At 32.5% G+C, this 17887-nt stretch overlaps 1 protein-coding gene across 5 annotated transcripts in view; it reads right to left on the reverse strand.

Annotated features, from left to right (window-relative positions):
• LOC115876646 (unconventional myosin-XVIIIa) overlaps window positions 1-17887 on the reverse strand; it is a 375213-nt gene that overhangs the window by 80567 nt on the left and 276759 nt on the right. For all 5 annotated transcript variants that reach the window (XM_030892502.1, XM_030892509.1, XM_030892533.1 and 2 more), the window contains one exon: window positions 17579-17716. In XM_030892502.1, the coding sequence (XP_030748362.1) occupies window positions 17579-17716 (138 nt within the window). The remainder of the gene's footprint in view (window positions 1-17578; window positions 17717-17887) is intronic.

A 17887-nucleotide genomic window follows, 5' to 3' on the forward strand; every position in this document is an offset into this window, starting at 1 on the left:
GTAGGAGGACTTTGTTTTCTTTGCCTAATTTATTCAGCTTCTCTATGCATTCTTTGACCAATTTCAAATTGATTGGTACTGAATTGATCGCTTTTAACGCTGCTTGACTATCAGATAAGATGGCTATTTCTTGTTTCCGATAGTTCCTATCTAAGATAAGTTAAGATCCTATCTAAAGATAAGTACACATCTTTCGATAGCGTAGATTTCTGCCTGTAGGATGCCAGGGTAGGTGCCCATTGGCAAGTACCGTGTATACTCTGTATACCAATTACAAACGCTTGCGAAGTACACGAGTCGTGAGAATGCGCCTTAACATGCATCTAGCAAGTTACGTCGAATTGAACGAACGATATATCTTTCTAATCCTTAAAAATCTGCTTTTCATAATATATACCTAATTTCTTAAATTTTCCAATAATTCTAGAGTGTATTTGATTCACTTTCAACACGTTTATGAGCGTATCCTTGAACAACGTTACTGTGGCCCAAGAAAATTGCAGCACGTGCAGAACTAATCAACCAATTTTATTAAGTCAAGTACAACGTAACTACAATACAGTGTTGCGATGCTGGCAGTGCAAAAAATACTGTTGAAAATTGAAATCGAACTTTAAGATGTTTGTCACAAAAAATGAGTATAGATAATGTAAAATATTGATGACAGGAGAACAAATTATAAAATTCCACTGAAAAAAAGAACTTGCAACATAGTATATATAGTCAATATATCCGAACCACATTATTGAGTGAAGATGTTTTTCAACTTTACCGAGAATCTTATAGAAGTTATTGATATAATTAATTACCCTACAGACAGTAAATAATTCTTTAAAATATTTACACTCAGATATAATATTTTCATGTTTTAGCAAACTATATATCAATATATTATGTATCTACTTTAATTCGTAAACTAGGGTTGTAGAATGTAGAATGAGTGAGAAGGGAGCGGGGGGTTGATCACTGCGACCTTAAAGATCTATGAGTTATTCATCGCACAGCTATAACCCATCATAAATTTTCTTTTTGTAGGGGGGACAGGGTAATCCCATTCTCTTCTGATAATTTGTGCCTCTGACAACAGATGTTCTTCCTCCGAGGGTATTATGACACCCTTCAAGGGTTAGAGCTTGCCTCCGGCTGAGGTACCCGTGAGATGGAGACTGGAGGATATGTCTCTATTTCCTCCACCTATTTAACTTGGTCTCTCCTTAGACCTGATACCAGTGTTATTCCGTATCTATAATAGAGGATGTATCCCTCTTTCTCTATTGCCTCCTTGGATTTGAGGTCAATTCCTATTGTGAGGACCTGACCATGACCCTCCTCCCTCGAGTTGATGACTCCAACTCGATGTCCTTACATTGGAGTTCTGAGCCTGGCTCAGCAGGTAGGTGGTGTCTTCCCCTTGCTTCTCCTAGGCAGAAAGACCCTGATGGCCATCCCTTTCGGGATGTTTTCTCCCTTAACTGCAATCAGTTCCGGCTCTTACCAATTTTTAAGCTTATTTTTAGCTTTTTTCTGCAGTGTTAACCCTGTTAGCATCATCGGCAAATGATTAAAACCCGGTTTTATGATGCTAACATGGTTAGCGAAACGCGCGTCCAGTGCAAAAATAAAGTATTTTGGTATAAGTATTGTGGCGAATTAGTGTTTTTTTTTCTATTAATTTAAAAGTAGGACGAACATTAAGATCTAAATCAATTGATAAAACTTTTATCCATTTTTTGGTCAGTATTCCTTGGTTTTCACAGGCTAGAAAATTTACTCATTTATACAAGGTGTCCCAGAAATAAGTGCAAGTATTTTAACTGGTAGTATAGTTCAACCCCAAAAGCACGCCTAAGAGGTTTTTTTGGCGAACATTTTTTTTGGAAAATTCGGAATTTCTCGAAAAGAATTTTGGAATATTTTTTTAGTTTTTCGTTAAAAAACAAAATTTCTTGATAATATGGCAACATTTTTTTTTCCACAATAAGGGGCCGTCCTTTGCCGGAAACACTGCGACCTGTGAGGCATATTGTGTTTAATATGGCAACATAGGTAGTAGATTAAATTTACAAGAAAGAAAATCCAGAAAAGATTCAGTTGTTCTCAAAATTGTTGAACAAAAAATCACTTTTTTTTGGAAATTTTCAAAGTAAAATAACTCCGTTATTTTGAACTTATTTGAAAAACGATAAAGATAAAATAATATGTTTCTTTTATCGAGATCTACCAAACCCTAAAATACTTGCACTTATTTCTGGGACACCCTGTATAATGTAATTGCTCATGGAGTAAGTTGAAAACAATCATTTACTATCATCATTACTATCAGAAACGCACCTGTCAAAATTGACGTAAAAATATAACAATGAATACCGTGTCAAAGGAAAGAAACAAACCATCACCTGAGCAGTGCCACAACCAAAAAAAATCGAACAAAAACTACAGGTGCATAACGAAGCCATAATAATGGCCATGTTCGTATAACAAAAGATCGAGAAACATCGTCAAACATTTCCGACCAGTCCATCAATTCGAACCGACCCCAAATCGAGGCTCGTTTATTATTATCAATGGTCGCGGTAAATAATAACTTTCGAAAAAGTTCTTATGCCCATCGCCGCGATAAATAAATCGCCATTGGAAAGGTTCGATGATCTCGCTCGCCGATCGATCGTTCGTGGTGGACGTTTTAAAGTTACACATACACGTAGGAGAAAGTACCGCGAATTTACCGGTCGAGATTGAGTCGGTTCTGTCAACGATAAATGGACAACGATACTATATATGGCGCAACGAGTAGAAACAACGGCAAATGACTTCGGCAAATAAATATAAATATCGCGTGTCGACCGTACCACATGCTTCCAGTTATCTTCAAATCGTATAAGCTCCGTAAACTGTACCATCTAAATAATGTTAATAGTATATTACATATCGAAAGGGAACTGTTTCATTACTGTCGAGAGATTAACTAAATCTCGAGACAATAATGAAAACTTTCCTCCGAGGTTTGTATACTATTTTATTTACAACCACATCATTAATTAAAAAATAGGGAAGTATTTTATTTTGCAAAAAATAAATAAATATGCGAAAATTTGTCGTTTTCTGTTTAGGCATTTCCATATCTATAGTTACCGGGAACAGTGGTTGTTATGGCGCAAACCTTCAACAGCAAAACAAACAACTAAGTGACAGTTTTGAATTTCTCGTTCGCTTTTTCGAATTTATATAACATAGAAAGCCAGAATTTTGTCGGAAAGTTCTGATAATGAAGACTACTTTAATATTGATACTCCACCAGAACTTACAGAAGCTGCAAAAAGAGCAGAAGCCAGTTTACTTTCAGAGAAAAGTAGGGGGCGATATGAAATAGCATTGAAAGTATACGAAAAATGGTGTGCCGAAAGAAATACTAAGAATATTGCTTCGGAGACAGTCTTGATGGCATATTATTTTAGCGACATGGCAAGGCAGAAAAAGCCATCTACTCTTTGGGCTACGTACAGCATGGTACGGACAATGCTAGAATTAAGAGAAAAGACAGACGTATCAAAATATCACAAACTCGTCGCTTTTTAAAACACCAGAATGTAGGTTTTAAGCCAAATAAGTCTAGCATTTTTACCTTCAACAAACTAATGTATTAAAAATCTTCACTTATTATTGTTAATCTTCATGTTTATTTTTGTTGATGTTAGATAAGAATTTAATAAAGATATTACAAGAATATTTTGCTTAATTAAATGAAGCGAGAAATAAGAAAAACCGAGTGAGGGAAATGGAAGAGGGAAGAAATGTAGATAATTTGACACTTCAAATTTTTTAAAAGTCAGCAATGCCAGTATCACATATTATCTGGCTGTAAATAAAATATTATATAACTTCCCAACGAAAAAATACTAAATGTTATAGTACTAGTAATAATATTGCGTGTCATTTTAATTCAAAAGTAAGTTCTTATCAATTTTTGGATATGTCAACATGTTTCCTTCAAAATGTTTTCTTTGTCAAAATGTTTCTTTTCTCTCGTAGGATAAACTTTACATATACCGGGTGCATCTCAAAAGTGGCTCACCCCTATAACTTTTTTATTTTTTCAGATAAAACAACGAGATTTGGTATGTTAATGACATAAATTGGGATTGACTGACGTATTCAATTGTTTTCGGTCACTTCCAGTTTCACCGGAAATGACTACAACTTTTGATTTTTAAATGGCACCCTCGGTATTTTTTTACTTTATTCGATAGAAAATGACACTCTGAATCGAATGACATATCATATGTCAATTTTTGACATAGTCACTCAAAAACAAATTCTATTTTAAATTTCAATCTAGAGTGACATGGCTCTGTTAAAAACACTAATTTTTAATCAAGGAGCCTTGGAAAAATAGATTTGATCGTCTAATGTTTTTAGTGTCTTGTCCTGGCCGGTTAAAAGATGCCCAAATCGTATTTTAATCATATCTCAATTTTTTCAAATGGAACAAGGGTGGCTCATTAGCATATTTGGAAAAAGCATTTTTTTACGAATAATTTGGTAATAAAAAAATATATAATTTAAATAACACTTGGTATTTTGAGTCAAATTGTCGTTATGAACCGTATGTTACAATTTCAAATAAACCATATGCCAAAATGTCAAAAGTAGACATATGATTTGTCATTCGATTCAGAGTGTCATTTTCTATCGAATAAAGTAAAAAAAATACCGAGGGTGCCATTTAAAAATCGAAAGTTGTAGTCATTTCCGGTGAAACCGGAAGTGGCCGAAAACAATTGAATATGTCAATCAGTCCCAATTTATGTCATATACCAACATACCAAATATCGTTTTTTTATATGAAAAAAATTAAAAAGTTATAAGAGTGAGCCACTTTTGAGACGCACCCGGTATATAGATACCGTATATGATCGAAAAAAATGGCGTCAGCGATGGCTATAAATGAAGAGCGCTGTCATTGTATGTAAAATTATATGGGGAATGTTATCGATTGTCATATCATATAAAATCATCATAAAAAATGGCGGCCATAACTGGCCGCCATTTTTTTTCGATAATGCGGGACTACCTCGTAATATGTTCAATCTAGTTCTACTGCTTTGTATTCACTAATATAAATCAATCATAGTAATAATTCTAACTTCACACGATACAATCAGATGTTAATCAAGCTTAATAAATATTCTGTCAATTCACAAATACGCAGCCGAAAAAAATCACTATACAGTGTGTTTGAAAAAACATGTTCTATATCTCGTGGGAAGATTTCTCACGTAATAATAAGATTTATTTTTCATATCTTATCTATCAAGACTTATTTTTTTATCGATTTAATATAACTTCCTTTAGCGATTCCAATGAAATTTTGAGGGTAAAAACTTGCAAAAGTAGATACGTAGCTACTAGCTTGCTTTGTAGCTACGAAACAAAGCAGAATCGGACTTATGTTGATATGAAAAATAAATCTTATTTTTACGTGAAAATCCCCCCCCCCCGAAGATGGCATAGTTTTGTTGAAACACCCTGCATAAACCGCAAATATATAATTTAAATAACATTTTGGCAGTAAAAAACGTTTATTCTTTTACAGTGCCGCAGAGAACATTATAAATTTAAGCAAGAATCGCTGAAACGCAATTTCTAGTGGAATGTATTGCAGAAAAATATTTCAACTTCTACAGGATGGCCCAAAAAAGTGTGAGTGGATCGAAAACAAGTTTTATATAAACAATCTAATTAATCAATTTCACTTTAAAAATTTCGGCAATTTTTTTGGGTTGTCATGGTAACACAACAAAATCAGTGCTATTAATTGACTATGAAATCTTAATGTGAAATTTTTATTACACAATTTTAGTTCTATTTAGTCAAAATATTTGAGTGTCTCGATTTCGTTCTTTTCTGTTGTTGACAATGCGACAAATTAAAGTGAGAAAGTGTTCTAATAGGGCGTGGGACATTTTTCACAAGTTTTACTTTCTATTATCTATTGAAAAATAACCTGCCTAATTTCTTAAGCATATATAACGAATTTAATACCGAAAATTATTTATCCAAATAAAAAGAAATTTAACTGTGTAAATATCTAAATAGTTGTGTCCATAATAAAAATTAACGCCCTAACATTACACATTCCACTAACAATTTTTTCGAAATATAATATATTTTCTTCTACCATAAAGAATATTAAAATGTTATAGACAATTAAAAGTAATATAACAAATAAAAGTTTATAAATATTTTAAAACTTAGTCTAAACTAGGGTTTTCAATTTTCGGTATCGGGATCCAGTTTTGGAATAATCCCGGAATCCCGGGATTGACTATCAGAATGAGAAATTTAATCTAAAGAAATGCTTAATAAAAATGCAACTACATATATTTAAAAAAGAAATTAAGAACAGAGCTTTATTAAAATAGACAAAACATTCATATTTAGTATTAAGTAAAAAAATCTTGTTGCGAAAAAAAAATAGCAAATACGGAAATATAACTTTTGGAAATTGAAGTTCTGCTTAGTAAAAATAAAATATGATCTTTGAAAGACTAAAGTGTGTAAAGTCGAATCATTTTGGATTGGGCATTTAAATTTTTCGAGATTTTCGGAATCCCGGGATTTCAGGGATAAACATACACCGAGTTCCCAGGATCCCGGTTTGAAAACCCTAATCTAAACTAACAATCAAAAAATGAAAATAAGAGTAACCAAAATTTCTTAATAAAATAAAATATTCAAACTTTGTGCTCCAGACAACAACAATCGATAACATTTACCTTTTAATTCGATATAATAAAACTTAATTTCAATTGATATTTTTAAAGTATCACACGGTATAAATATTCATAAAAAATAAGTCAAAAACTTACCAATAACATGAAACTAAATTTTATAGCATCATAACTCATTTTAAATACTATTTTTTAACTACGCTAAAATTTATATAGTTCGATTTATAATTTTGAAGAAAACACTGGCAACTAGTAGTATCCAGTAGTATCTATGTTTTCACATGGACTAAATTTGTTATGCCTCAACTTAAGGCGATGCTAACCAAGGAGACTACAGGATTATTCACTGCCTAAAAGCTTCTACCTGGTATCTCTTAAGGATAACCCTCATTTAATTTATAGTTAGATAACTTGCATATAAAATTAATCCTTATATTGTTCATATTATAGCAATAAAATAATATAGAAAATGAAAAGCACAACAAAAAGAAAAAAGCACAAAATACTGAATTTTTATTATTTGGAATATACAGGGTTGTTCACCACATACGACACGGAGTTTTGTAGCTAAACGATTAGATTTTTACAAATTGTAAGTTTTGGGTTCGTTGAAGGACATTTTCTTGTAATTTTAAATTCATTTATCAATATACCCATGCAATACTGACATTTTAGATTATTTTTAAAGATGTACCAAATTTTTAAAGAGTACAGATACTAATATTGTCGATATAGTTTGTTTATTTCATTAAAAAATAAAAAGAAACTGTTTAAATATTTGTTAAAGAGGACCAATTAATATGATTCCAGTATTCAAACTACATTAATTGACTGTTTGCGTTGATTAATAATAATTGCTCCAAAAACTAAGAAACTGAATTTTTTATGTGTATTAGACAGTGTGGTAAAAAGTAACACCTTAAAAATGATATTTCATTTTTTGACAAATGCTTATTTGTAACAACAGAGGCATTCATTTTTATAACTTATTATTATATTGATTTCTGATTCAAATTCACATTTATTTAGAATAATTTATTCACGAACATAATTATGTAATAAATTAGTATTTGGGCGGAAATAATGGTGGTATATTTAATTAATGGTATACTCGTTTATGAAGATTTAAATAGTTTTCTTTTTTGCATAAATGGGCTAGTAATATTATTATTTTGTTAAAAACGATAATATTACTAGCCTGTACATTTTGTACATTTGTTGCTTTAAAAACAATCTAAACTATCTAATGAGGTCTAAATTATAAGAAAATGCATTTTCTAACGAAAACTTGAAGGGATAGGTAAAAGTGGTATAATACAATTTGATACACAATTAAATTATGCATCTGATTCTCCTAATATATACAGGGCGTTCCATTTAAATTAAACAAGTTATTACTTATACAGGGTATTTCAAAAAACATGAGCCATCTCTCGTGGGGAGATTTCTCACGTAAAAATAAGATTTATATTTCATATCAACATAGGTCCAGTTCTGCTTTGTTTCGTAGCTACAGGGTGTTAAAGTCTTAATAATCTTTCGATATATTATAATTTTCTTTCAAGTACTTTTAGCGTTTTGAGTGTAATTTTGAAAAGTGAATCTTATTTTTGCGTGAGGAATCTCCCCGAGAGAGATGGCACATGTTTTTTGAAACACCCTGTATAATTAAATATAGTATTTCATAATATATTATTTATTATATAGTACTATATAATAAAAATACTATAATATACATTAATGAATAGAAAAACGCTTATTAAAAATTTCACTCCAATCATTTTTAAATATTTGTATAAAGTTTAAAATTGACTATTTTCTATTAATAATCGCATAACACTAGTGTCTGGGGCGGATACAAGAATTTAGTTTAGGTGGGGGCCGAAATAAAAATTAATGTAATTGTAAATGCTTTTTCTGGCGCCATTTTTAACCCAAAAGCTTAATATTTAAAATTAATAATTAATAAATAATTTAATAATTTGTAGATCTTAGGGGGGGCGGGCCCCATGGGCACCCTCTCTGTATCCGCCACTGACTAGTGTACACTAGTGTAGGCGATTACCAATTATTGTTGTCTTGACGATAAATTTTCCTTCTTTTTTATTTTTTCTTCACTATTTCATCTTTTATTATATACACCCACATTACAATAATTATATAACTAATAAAGCTATAGAATTAACTGTAATATTTTACTAGATACTAATAATTCAGTAACAATTCCAAACCCACAATTAACATAAATTCCAAATGAAATATCAATATTATCAAGTACATAAATGTCTACAACCTATTGTTCTCATAACGTCTTCGTGGCCTTTCTCATTAATCCGTTAGAATGTTCCCAACAGAAATCTAGATTACTATATTGTTCAGAAAAATATTTGAAGATTGTTTAAAAATTGCCGTGTGAATAACAGGAACTCAAAATAAAACAGAATATACAAAATTAGGATTAAACTGTAAATCTCACGATATTCTAAAAACCGCAACAGCCTAGCTACGTTGAAACACCGGTTCCCATTAGAACACCGAAGTTAAGCGACGTAAGGCGATACTAGTGGATGGATGGGTGACCGGTTCGAAACTCTGTATCGTGCTGTTGTATCCAAAAAAAAAGGGAAAAGTGTAAAATCTATTCACACACACTGCTCATTCACGCCGGTTCGAAGCCGGATGAGATCGGATATCTCGTGAGTAAGAGTCGGTTTAGACACTTCCCAAGTCGGTAGGCCATTGACCATGATATGGCCGAGGACCGCGGTTCGGATTCCGCGTAAACAAAGTAGGCCCCGTCCAGGTTAGCCCTGGCAGCAAAAAGGAGACGTTAACTGAAATCTTTACTTTTTTCTTTTTATTCTAAAAACCTAAACTGGTGTGCAAAATACTAAACGTATATAATGTGTGATCACAAAGGTTTTAATCTAGCATCTAACGACCATTGATTTATAAAATTCTTAATAAAAAACTGTTAATTGTTAAACTGTTATTTCCTATAAAACTGTTTTTTATTGTAACCGAAAGCATATATTTAAAACATGTGTGCCGGGAATCTGTTAGGCTTTTATATACATAATATTAATTTTTGATAAGTTTTACGTTTAATAAGCAAAATTAACTTTAGAGAATTCACTAACTCACCCTGTACATTTCTACATAGCATCGATAGATTGACGTCCCATTAATACCAAGTAGAAGAAAGTCCATGTAACACTTAATAAATTCATAATACTTTTATCAAACGACGACAAAGAATTTAATAGCTGTTTACACATTCCTTTATATCCGGCATTATACAATTTTAGATATTCTTCACAACGAAGAGCGTACGAAGAAAAATGCGAACTGAAAGTCCATAAAGTTTATCTAGAAAATTCAAAGAAATCTGTCAATTCCTGCCGCCTGCAATTAATGCGTTGTGCAAATAATCCAGGAATTCATTAGATATTCAATGGGACAGGTATGCGTATACAGAATTTTTATACAACATATATCTCTAGAATAGTCGAAAAATTCAGACTGAGACAAGCAAAACAGGTCCTGGAGAATACTAGCCAAAATTTTCGACAGATCTGATTAGTAAAGACGGTAAAATTGTCACAACTATAGTATCAATGAGTAGACACTACATTTGTGACAGTTTTACGGACATGTTAGCATAGCCTTGCAAACTCTATAAGTATTTAAAGCTAACGTGATTAACAGACGAATAAATTTTCTATTAAAATGATATTTTTTAAGCCAGAGGAAGAAACTGCACAACATGTTCTGTTTTCTAGCTTGCAATACGGTTTATGCAAGTTACAACTTAAAGAGAAAAATTAAACATAATTGTGATATACAGTATGTACCTAATGGAAGAATTTTCAGGTCAGGGGCTTGGAACACCATCAAAAAGAAAAATCCAGTCCTCTAACTCCCAGTGGATGACAAACCAAGAATTTACAACGTTTGCGCAGCATTTAAAAGACTATATTATAACGTGGTATACTGATGCTTCCAAAACCAAAGCAAGGACAGGGATAGGAGTATTTGGACCGAAAACTAAATACTCCGAACGGATGGGTACCTATCCCAGCAATCCCAGCATCCTTCAGATTATAAAACTACGCTATCGTAAGATGCGTACAATTTATCTTAGACAGGAACTATCAAAAACAGGAAATAGCCATCTTATCCGATAGTCAAGCAGCACTAAAAGCGATCAACTCAGTAACCATCAATTCAAAGTTGGTCAAAGAATGCCTAGAGAAGCTGAAGAAATTAAGCAAAGAAAATAAAGTCCTCCTACTCTGAGTGCCCGCTCACCAAGCTAGAAAAGGAGCGAACTACTCCACTAACTGGACCAGAACCGTTCTGCTTTCCAAGCGGAAACCAGCTTAAAGCGGAACCGAGGAACCTCGAAGACTCCATCTGTAACCTGGAATGGGAATCCTCCAACCAAAGACACTCGAAAAAGTTCCTGAGAACTTCCGACCGAGAAAAATCAATGAGTTTTCTTGATTTAAGTAAGAACAATCTTCGGATTGTCAGAAGGTTTCTAACAGGACACTGTTTCCTCAACGAACACATCTGAGAAAGAACGGCGAATGCAGATTCTGTGGAAAAAATGGGGAAACACCAGAACACAATATCACTGAATACGCCGAGACGACAACCGTTCGTGCCATAAACTTCGGTACGGCTGATGTCGAAGATGGAGAGCTCACCTCTGTGGAGCCGTCTCAGATACTGGCTTCTGTCAAAGCCCTGAGACTGTAAGATGAGTTGTAGAATGTAGAATGAGTAAGAGGGGGGTTTAATCACTGCGACCTTAAAGATCTATTGTGCCTCCCTTTCTTGAATCATCACCCAATCTATAACCCATCATACCCCTGTTGGAGAGGGGACAGGGACCCATCCTCCTCTGACAACAGTTCTTCCTCCGAGGGTGCACACCCTTCCACGGTTGGAGTTTGGCCCTCCGTGCCGCTCTTCACAATCGAGGAGCTTGCCTCCGGCTGAGAAACCCGTGAGGTAGAGGCTGGAGGATCTGTCTCCATTTTCTCCACCTCTTTAACTTGGTCTCTCCTTAGACCTGATACCGGTATTGTCCCGTATCTATAATAGAGGATATATGTCCCTCTTTCTCTATTGCCTCCTTGGATTTGAGGTCAATTCCTATAAGATGAGTTATAACCCGTTATAACTCAAGAAAGGGGAACACACACCAGATAAGTAAGGTCGCGGTGATTAACCCCCCTCCTGAACATTCTATTCTATTCTATTTTATGTACCTAATCCACCATTCTTTAAAAGGATCATGCTAAAGTGAAGTGGACACTTGAAAAATTGAATGTATATGATTCATAAATTAAAAGTAATTCAATTTCAGAAAGCCGGTATTCACATTGAAGTTAAAAATTAATTTCTCCTCGACACAATGTATTACCATATCATTATCATTCAGACAGAAGTAATCGTCTTCGATTTTATCTTCTTTGCACCTAACGTCAGAAATTCTGTCAGCGGCAAGGAAATACATACCATAAAACAGTAATGAAGCTGACTTTGAGGGGCTTGAAATTTCAATTTCTCAAACAAATAAACGGAAAACCAAACGCAGAAGAATGTCGACGAGTAAATATTGAACCGAAAGCGTCAGATGTTATTTGGATATCTACCTAAAGAGACCTGCGAGAAGAATGTAAACAAAGGAAGTCCGAGAAGCACTAAAATTTGAAGTTAATAGAAATGATAAGATATGTGTGTAAGACACGTTAAAAACTTCGTAAAAAAAGTTCAAAATTGTTGAAAATGTTGTTGGTATACTCCAGAATTGTTACATGTGTTATAGGCGAAAAAAGCGTTTCTTAAACTCCATTTTCAATTTAATCAAATATTGATCAAGTGATTGTATATTTAGTTAAATTTATTGAATCAATAATCAATTTATAGTTTTTGTAGAAAGATTAAATTTAGCTGTAAAAAAATAGACTTAAGTGATTCAAAAGTGATGCAAAATAAGAATAACTTCCTCGTTTATGGAGTTGACATCATTAAATTCAGAATTGTACATCCTGGGAACTTATTTGCACAATACTGAATGTCAAAATGATTTTTTCACACCCTAATTATAAAATCGTTTGTTTAGGCAAAGATTTAAACAAATTTCTTAAATAATAAAAATTAATAAGGAACAATATAAAATATTTTCAAACTGACTACTACAGCGGGACTTATTTTGGATAAATGGGATAGTTATCGAAATATTAGTTTTTGTAATCCACTGCGGCTTGAACGAAGATAGATAAACAGAATTCTTATCGGAAATTAGAAATTTTTTAATTATCAAAGACTAAATCCACTGGTCTTGAAAATACTCTATTGTTGTTAGTCGAAGCATGCTATAATAATATATACTTGCAAGGTAACTATCAATGTAAAGCAGTTTAAATTAGTGCAATAGTACAAAGAAACTGTTTAGAGAGTTGGTTTTCTAAACAATACATTAAATCGACAATACTAAAACCTGTAAATAAGATGTGTTTCTTAATTTAATTAAAAACAATAAATAAAAACTTCTCCCATTTAACCATAAGAATGGCAGTGTTTTAGAGGTAATAAATAAAACTTTAATTTTATGTTTCAACAAACATGAAAAAAGCAATTTTCTGCTGAATGAAACCGCGTCATAAAATATACCATTCAACAGCGGGAAGTTGCCCAAAGACGGGTGCACAGTACAAGAAAGTGTATAATTATACATGAATTATTAATATTCACATAAAATAAATATGAACACATAACTGCGAAATAGTATTCGTAAATATATTTTTAATTAGAATTGCAAATTAAGGTCAAGTACCTCAGCATATTGTGGCCATCTTACGTTCTTTACTACTTTTACCGATCAAAAATAACACCCATACTTCCTTACATAACGTGTTTTAGACGCCTTCAAATATATTTAATATATTGAAGGTGTGTTAAAGATATTTGAATACGAAATTTTATTCACTTTTCCATAATAAATAAAAAAAAAAGTTATTATTGTATAACTGGCGTATAATTCTTGTTTAATGTGAAAAATAGATGTCATTTTCTTTAATACGCTATAAAATTACTGATTTATAGAACAGTGTGAGTTTATAGAAAGTATCGAACGTTCTCCCCCGAAATTTGGAGTTTTTTTTTTAATTTTTAGTTAAAAACATAATTTCTTGATAACATGGCAACATAGGTAGTAGATTAAATTTACAAGAAAAAAAGATCCAGTGGTTCTCAATTTTTTGGGTTTTATTTTTTGGTTTATATATTTAAATATAGATCATACCAAATAAAGTTTGAGTTACGTGGTTAAGCGTAACCGGCACAGCGTTGGCCACTTTTACATATTTTCTTTTAATCAAAATATTAGAAAACAAAAAAAAAGTTTTAAGCCTGAAGTATCACAACACAATTTATTTAAACCAAAAACTTGTAATATAAAACTAAAGTTGGAAACGACGAATGGAAATTGTTACAAAATAAATAAATAAATGTGGACTTGACATTTTTTACAGCAGAGCTACCATCTGAATCACCAGCGGGAAATTTAACTTCCAGTTAGTTAACCCAGCGCCGAATATGTCCATGGTTGGCAACAATTTATTTAAAAATCGCGCCCGATGCCGGACGTAACTAAAAGTTTAATTGGTATCGCTTATAGTTTTTTCAATAAAGGTGCCTGTTTACAAATAGTTGTATTAAAATAGTTCAAACGAACTATATCATAGATTTCCATTTATTCTTATTTAGCACCATTTTTGTACCTTGAGAAGACGAATTTTAGTAAAAAAGCATTTTAACAAAGAGAAACTTAAAAAAAATTAAACTGAAATAAAAATAATTCACGACATCAAAAACTAGACAGAATAAAATCAATTTACTTTTCAATTAAAATGGCGACTCATTCTCACTTGGTTCTCATCAGTTCTGTAGCTACGGGGCATCCGTAAAGGAAAAACAAAATTCTCTCTTGCCGGGTAATTCATATAAAAAAATACCAAGAAGAAATACAACATAAGATTTATTTTCGCAAAGTTGTTCCACGCAAATTAAACATAATATTTATAGAAATTAAAAAAATAATAAAAGAAAAAAAAATTATTAAAATAACACAACAATTTTAACGATGACAACTGCACTGTTCTCCAAACTCGGTCTACTACCCTTCACATACATAACGATGCATCCCGTCAATAAATATGCCACTAATCTGCAAGTACCCGATGTAATAAGTGGGAGGAGTGTGTTTTGCGGTGACATACTCGTAAAGTCCATGAACTCTTGTATTTCTATGTAGCGATAGATACATACACACATAGCCAAAATTATTGCATATAACAATATTTTTATTTTATTTTGGACCTAATATGATTCTTGTTATATTTTTGGACATATTGACTTACTACACGACAAACTAATACAAAATTAAAAATCTAAGTTGTAAACTAGGCTGTTATTATAATTTTATTTCATAATGAGTGAAAATCAACAAAAACAAATTTCATTTTAAACAGAAAATATTGAAAACAATTTAATTCTTTCTCACAACTAATAGTCTGTATTGCCTCCTCGAGCCTCAATGAAAGCTGTGAGACGACGTTGCGTGCTCTCAATTAAATTGTCCAGAAGATGTTGAGGCATGGCTTCCCATGTTTGATGATTTACTGACACTAGGCCTATTGTTTCATCACTAAACATGACGAAATTCCAATTAGGTCCATTTCTCATCTCTTCAGCCCATTGTAGTCGCGTAATTTTGTGCTGTAAATTAAGCTTCAAAACACGTAAAAGAGGCCTCCTTAAATGCAATCCCTCCTTAAATGCAATCCTCTGTCATGGAGTGTCAATGTAATCCTCTGTCTATGGTCTTTCTTGAAACATTTACTCCTTCAAGGCGAGCTAACTCATTTTTAATAATTTGATTGCGTCGTGCAATTAGGGATATTTGACGGTCTTGCACAGCAGTAGTAACTCTCTTTCTACCTCTTCCAGGCCGGTCTGTAACCCCGTTTGTCTCCCTGAATTTTTTTAATATTCACGAAACATCGCTTTGGTTAACTCCTATAATTTCAGCTATTGCAACTTGCCGGTAGCCCTGTTGAAACAGTGTTATTATTCTGACTCTATTAAACTGTGGAATAATGTTTCTAGTCATTTTAAGGCCAAAACAATGGTCAAATTTCTTCTGAAACCCAAGAGACCACAAATCGAAATAAGCAAGAATTTGTAATGATATTGGGTCTGAACGATAAACATTGTTTACCGTATCCATTTTAACAAAAAAATGTTTATTACAGATTATCAAAGCTATGTATAAAAAAAGATTTTTAAATGCTTTCCCGTATATTTTTAAACGATATACATATGCAATAATTTTGGCCATGTGTGTATATTGCTATTTATTTAAATGCGTTTTGTAGTAAATTGATCATACTCAAATATTGTGTCTGTATTCTTTAATTTCCTTTCGTAGACACAGATCTAATATACGTACATTACCTGACATCGTACAACAAATTTTGAATATCATATATAGCTCCTACATATAAATATTTATTAAATTTACAATGACCAAGTAAGAGTAACAGTTGTAATCCTACTATCAATCATAACTACCATACAAACGTGTGGTAAAAACAAAAAAATGTGTTGTGAAATAAGATGTATTCATGAAGGGATTTAATACCGGTGGAATGAAAATTTACAATGGGAATCACTATCGACTAAATCGCTTTCTCCAAGGAAAGGTGCGGTACTTAATTTAAGTACGGTAAAAATATTATAACTAGAAAGTCTCGGTACTTCCCATTTATGATCCGCCGAATGTGTAAAATAAATTAAGAAAAACGAATTAGTATTGAAAGATTATTCGCAGTTCTCACCAATCACAAAATAAACTAAATTTAGAAAAGACTATATTAGTCACGACTATATTAGAGAAATCATAGAAGGATTATATTTGCATGAAGGTGAATTGACGTTGTTGTGTTATACATTTGCTGAATAACACAATAAATAATGTTGTAAGAAGTGCAAGAAGGCAATTGTTTTTACTGATAATATTTTTAAACCATTTAAGTAACAAGGGCCTAAAAGGACAATAAAGGTTGATTCTCACTATACCTTCCATTTCCATTCCATATCCATTTCATATTTGTTCCGTATTTTTATTGTATTGACGCTATACGTAAGCTTCCGTTCCGTATAGTTTCATACTTTTTATTGTGCAATTTATATCACTACGAAAGTTTTATTTTAAAAATTTGTATCTTTTGAAAAGGGTAATAGATTTAATTAAGAGGTGAAAGAATACGTAATATCAGCAAAATTTTAACAGAGCTGGTACAAATGTAAGAACTTGACAAAGCTGTTTCCGATACGCTTAAAAAAATGTATGGAAGGAAAGGATATGGAACGGAAGGGAAACGGAACGGATAGTGTGCACTGTCCTATTCATTTACATGATATAATATTTTATGCAAACGGAAGGGAAACGGAAGGGAGCTGATATGGAAGGTATAGTGAGAATCAACCTTAATGCCTAGAGATCAAGAAATATCTGCATGCTAAGAAATTCACCTAAATAAAAATGTATTTAATGAAACGATACTAAAAACTGGAATCACAACTTTCTATCTTTCAAAAAAAAAATTAAAAAAAAATTGGCCTTTGACCGATATTTCATATTATATTAAAGCGGCCTACACACGTTCAACTTGGGTGACCCCGTCCGTTGGTCGGCTGAACGAAATCCAGTATTATCTCCACTCTACTCAATCTCACAATAAATTATACGTAATCGTCAATTGACTTACCGTTTTTGCTCTCAATTCTTCTTCAGTTCTGTGAACGTTCAACAGAGGCGTTACTCTCACCAGTAACCTCCACCATGGCCAATCGCGAACAAGCATAAATTTCCTGACATTTCTTTGGATGCATCTCACCGCCAAATCCTAAAAATAAACGTATACATTGTATTATTACCATAAACTGGAATCCACAAAGCAGAGGCATAGCGATTAATATGGACTTACATCACTCAATAATAGTTATTTTTTATGCAAACCGATAAAATTGTATTTTATCGTCGACCGAAAAGATTAATTCACTCGCGATTTCATCGC

Source organism: Sitophilus oryzae, unplaced genomic scaffold (genome assembly GCF_002938485.1).
Source record: "Sitophilus oryzae breed Bouriz unplaced genomic scaffold, Soryzae_2.0 scaffold_1059_pilon_pilon, whole genome shotgun sequence".
Classification (NCBI taxonomy): Eukaryota; Metazoa; Arthropoda; class Insecta; order Coleoptera; family Curculionidae; genus Sitophilus; species Sitophilus oryzae.